The sequence below is a fragment of the Wasmannia auropunctata genome, unplaced genomic scaffold (assembly GCF_000956235.1).
Source record: "Wasmannia auropunctata unplaced genomic scaffold, wasmannia.A_1.0 LD336060.1, whole genome shotgun sequence".
NCBI classification, from domain to species: domain Eukaryota; kingdom Metazoa; phylum Arthropoda; class Insecta; order Hymenoptera; family Formicidae; genus Wasmannia; species Wasmannia auropunctata.
In genome coordinates, this window is record NW_012026830.1 from 1766776 (window position 1) to 1770920 (window position 4145).

At 31.6% G+C, this 4145-nt stretch overlaps 1 protein-coding gene across 1 annotated transcript in view; it reads left to right on the forward strand.

Moving 5' to 3' along the window:
• LOC105450616 overlaps positions 1–3687 on the forward strand; it is a 38691-nt gene extending 35004 nt beyond the window's left edge. The window contains exon 3 of the mRNA XM_011690549.1: positions 3461–3687. Coding sequence (XP_011688851.1) covers positions 3461–3647 — 187 coding nt within the window. The 3' untranslated portion in view covers positions 3648–3687. The remainder of the gene's footprint in view (positions 1–3460) is intronic.
• The last annotated feature ends 458 nt before the right edge of the window (positions 3688–4145 follow it).

The window sequence follows — 4145 nt, forward strand, 5'->3', positions numbered from 1 at the left end:
TAAAATTAACTATTAGCAAGATATAATACATATGAATTACAATGTACATGTCTAAAAAACATTGATCTATTAATAAATCATAAAATTAATGTTATATTATTGATTAATTGCTTAAATTTTAGCAATTACTAAACATGCCACGCTAAGTCCCGTAAGGGTGTCGGTCTTTAAGAGTATCTCGTCGGTACCTCGGATAATCGTTGCAGTATCTCGGGTTGGGTCCTTAGTAGGGCCCCTAGAGGGCGTTCCTCCTGCTCTCGCGTCGCCGGAAAGCGTTTGTGCTTGCGAAGCGCCGCCCGTATCCTTGCATCACCGTCATATGCCTTTGTAATAATTGCGCGAGAATGCTATCGCCTTCTGTTTGGTTCTGAGTGGTTTTGGCACTCGCATTCTCGTCGTTCATAATGCGCCGTAGCACTGTCTTTGCAGCTACACTTCTTTCCTCGAATTCAACTTCGGCCGTAATGTCCGCCTCTGTCGGCTCATCCGTTTCGTTGAAGTCTTGCCGTTGGATTCCTTGAAACTCGTTGATAATCTGTTCGAGCTGTTCCAGTCAAACCTCCGCGTCCTCCTTATCGAGTGTAGCTGAGTGGTCCTGGATTCGTTGCTCTAGCCTTGTTAATTTGCTTTTAACATAGCCTCGTTGCTTCCTCAATTTGCCAATGTCAGCAATATTGTCGTTGCTCGTAAAAGTTTTCCTAGGTTGATTTTAATGTTTCAACGCTAGTTTCCTCACAGAGATGTGCTCTGTACATCCGGCTCGAAGGACCAAAATGTTTGTGATATTTTCGTATAACTTTATTGAACACTTGGAATGGACAACACTTGAAAATATAGACTAGAGACCGTAATCACGTCGGGGCCGACTCTATTACAACTGAAAATGCGCCGATCGTGACGAAACAAAAAGAGAAAGAACGCATGCGCGAACGCGTAGTATTACATAGAGACGAAATGAAACGCATGCGCGAACGCGTCGGTCGCTCAAATATAATATTAGCATTAAACGTAGTTACAGATTAGTATAAAATCAGACATACTTATTTCGAAATTCATGATGGCGGCCGAAAGCTCGAAATGTTACGATATTGTGCAAATTCATTTAAAAAATGCAGTAATCATCATAACTGGTGTATTTTTATTAATATCGTGATATTATATGATCAAAACAACAATAAAATTATTGCAACAATATGGCGAACACAAAATGGCCAATTATAACGTGCTAAAAACGCCAGAAGATGGATATATAAAAGCATTATATTTTTTAATATATCAATGTCAAAGTTTTTTATTTTTCAGTTTTTATTATTATTTGGTTGTTTTTTAATTAAGTTCATAATTTTTTTCCAAATAAAATAATTTTATTTGTTACTTATGAATAGCATAAAAACAGGTGGAGAATTGATAGATATTACAATCTATACACATTTTTTGTGTTCTCGAAGCACATTTTGCATAATTTGAACAGTTTCTTTTCCATTTTACTGTTTGAAATTTGTGCTGTTTGAATCTCAATTTTCCAGCATTGGCTTTTGCAAGATAAAAATCAGCAATATCTAATGCAACAAAAATATGTATAGATTGTAATATACATATATCAATGCTCCAGCTGTTTTATGCTTTCCATAAGTGACAAATAGAATTATTTTATTTTTAAAAAAATTATAAAATTGTTAAAAAACCAAAAAAATAATAAAAACTGAAAAATAGAAAATAAAAAATTTAAAATTGATTAAATAATTAACAAAAAAAATTGTTTAATGAAAAATAAAACACTTTGACATTAATATAAAAAAATATAACGCTTTTATATATCCATCTCCTAGCGTTTTTTAGCGCGTTATAATCGATCATTTTGTGTCCGCCATATTGTTGCAATAATTTTATTGTTGTTTTGATCATATAATATCACGACATTGATAAAAACACATCAGTCATGATGATTACAGCATTTTTTTTAGTGAATTTGCACAATATCGTAACATTTCGACCTTTCGGGCGCCATTTTCGATGCCGCCATCATGAATTTCGAAATGAATATGTATAGGTTTTAAAGTTTAGAGTTCGTGGACGCGATATTTTGCGACTGCTCAAGACCATCCTAATGTCGTTTTGATGTGAAAATATCGATTTAAAAAAAAATTTGAGTGAAAAATCAGTTTATTTCCAAAAAATCGACTACAACTTTTTTGGACTTTTGACAAATTCTGAAAGAGCAAAAAATTTTATTTCAGAAATGATGTTGCTTGATTTTTTTTCAAGGCCATTAAAATAAAAAATTAAGCCACTGAAAATTGTTCAAAAAATGTGTCCGTTTGGATGTTAATGGGTTAAATTGTGGCCAAATTATGTTTTTAATATTTTCTCAAACTGATCGAAGCGTCAATACTTTGAATGTACTTTATAATTCACCATGTTACCGATTTTTCACTTTGGTGCACAGTCTCATCGTCGAAAAGTTTCTATCCTGAAATCTTCATAACTCGGTAAAAAAAATCATACAGGAATAAGTAAAGTCGTTATTTAAATATAGAAGGTAGTGTTTTATGATGCCGCTAAGAGCATATTAAAATAATTTGATTAGTCACAATAACGTCTTGAAAATAACAAAAAATTATTTTTGACCCATAAAATCATTTATTTCTAAAACTTGATGAACGTTTTTTGCTGGCGCGTTCGAATTCGAATTCGGCAAAATTACGTAGGAAGTCACTATTCTGCTACTTTTTTGTTTTTTCTGGATCTTTAATTTCGCAGTCCTGTGTTATCCATTTGTTCAAAACAATATACTTGAATAAAGAGAGAGTTAGTATCCATCTGGTATGGGACTAACGTCTAAATAAGAATTCAGCAATGTAACTTATAATGTTATAAACGATTATCAAATTTACCTAATTACATTTACTCTTATTACTTTATGTATAATTATAATATCGTAAAAATCTATCTACATATTTGTATATTACTATGTATTTGTTTAAATCTTTTTGTTTAAATAGTCATTTGTTTTTAAATATAAAGAAAATACGGAGAATAGACAAAGAACAGCACAGTTCATATCTTCATTTTAGGGGAGAAAGCTTTAAACCTAATATAAACCAACTTTAGATCATGTATCAATCTAATTTGAAGTTAGATTAGATTGCATTAGAAAATTGTGTTGAACACAAAAGACAAAACTATTTTTTTACTTATACAATTATTATTTATTGTTTATATTTTTGGAATGAACTATAAACATAAAATCTCTTTCTCTCTCTTTCTTTTTTAAGATCTTTTTTTAAATCATAATCTTAACAACTTATGTCAATAGTTATGTCAAAGTTATTGAAAAATATTCTCCCTAAAATAAATACTTACTTTTACGTATTAAAATACGCGCAAAATATAAATGTTTTTTTTTGCTTTATTGTATATTATTGTTCATAATTATATTCATATTATATTGAAATTGCAGAAATATTCCAGAGAGGCAAACTGAGAATCCTATTATAACACTGCGTGACGACGGGCTGTACAATATCTTATTACGTGTCACCTTACTGGATGAAGATTTACCAGAAACAACAATTGTTAAATGTTTGCTCAGCATATCAAGAGCATCATACAATGTTTCTCGCAAAACTGTCTATTACGCTGGTTAGTGAATGTTTATTTATATGTTTATTTTTATGATATACATGTATAATATGTGCGCGCACATGCGTACACACACACACACACACACACACACACACACACACACGCGCGCGCGCGCGCGCGCGCGCACACACACGCACACGCACACACACACACACACGACATACTTTGAATGGTGTGTCACGAGCCAGACGATTTGACCTCAGATTCAAGGTTAGCTTACTTACGAAGGTCACAAGCTAACGCAAAAATGGAATATTCAATAACAAGGTTTCATAGTAATATTCTTGATGAGTAGATTTTTGTAATAACTTTCTTGTTTATAAAATAAACGTTATACGACAATTGATATAGTTCTTATTATTGATTATACTTGCAAGCAGCAAGAAACATTTTGTACTTAAGTTAAAAATGGTTGTTAAAACTTTTATGTTAAATATTTAACATATTTGAGTGTTTTTATAATTTAACATAATGTAATTATCTAATATAAATTATGTAAT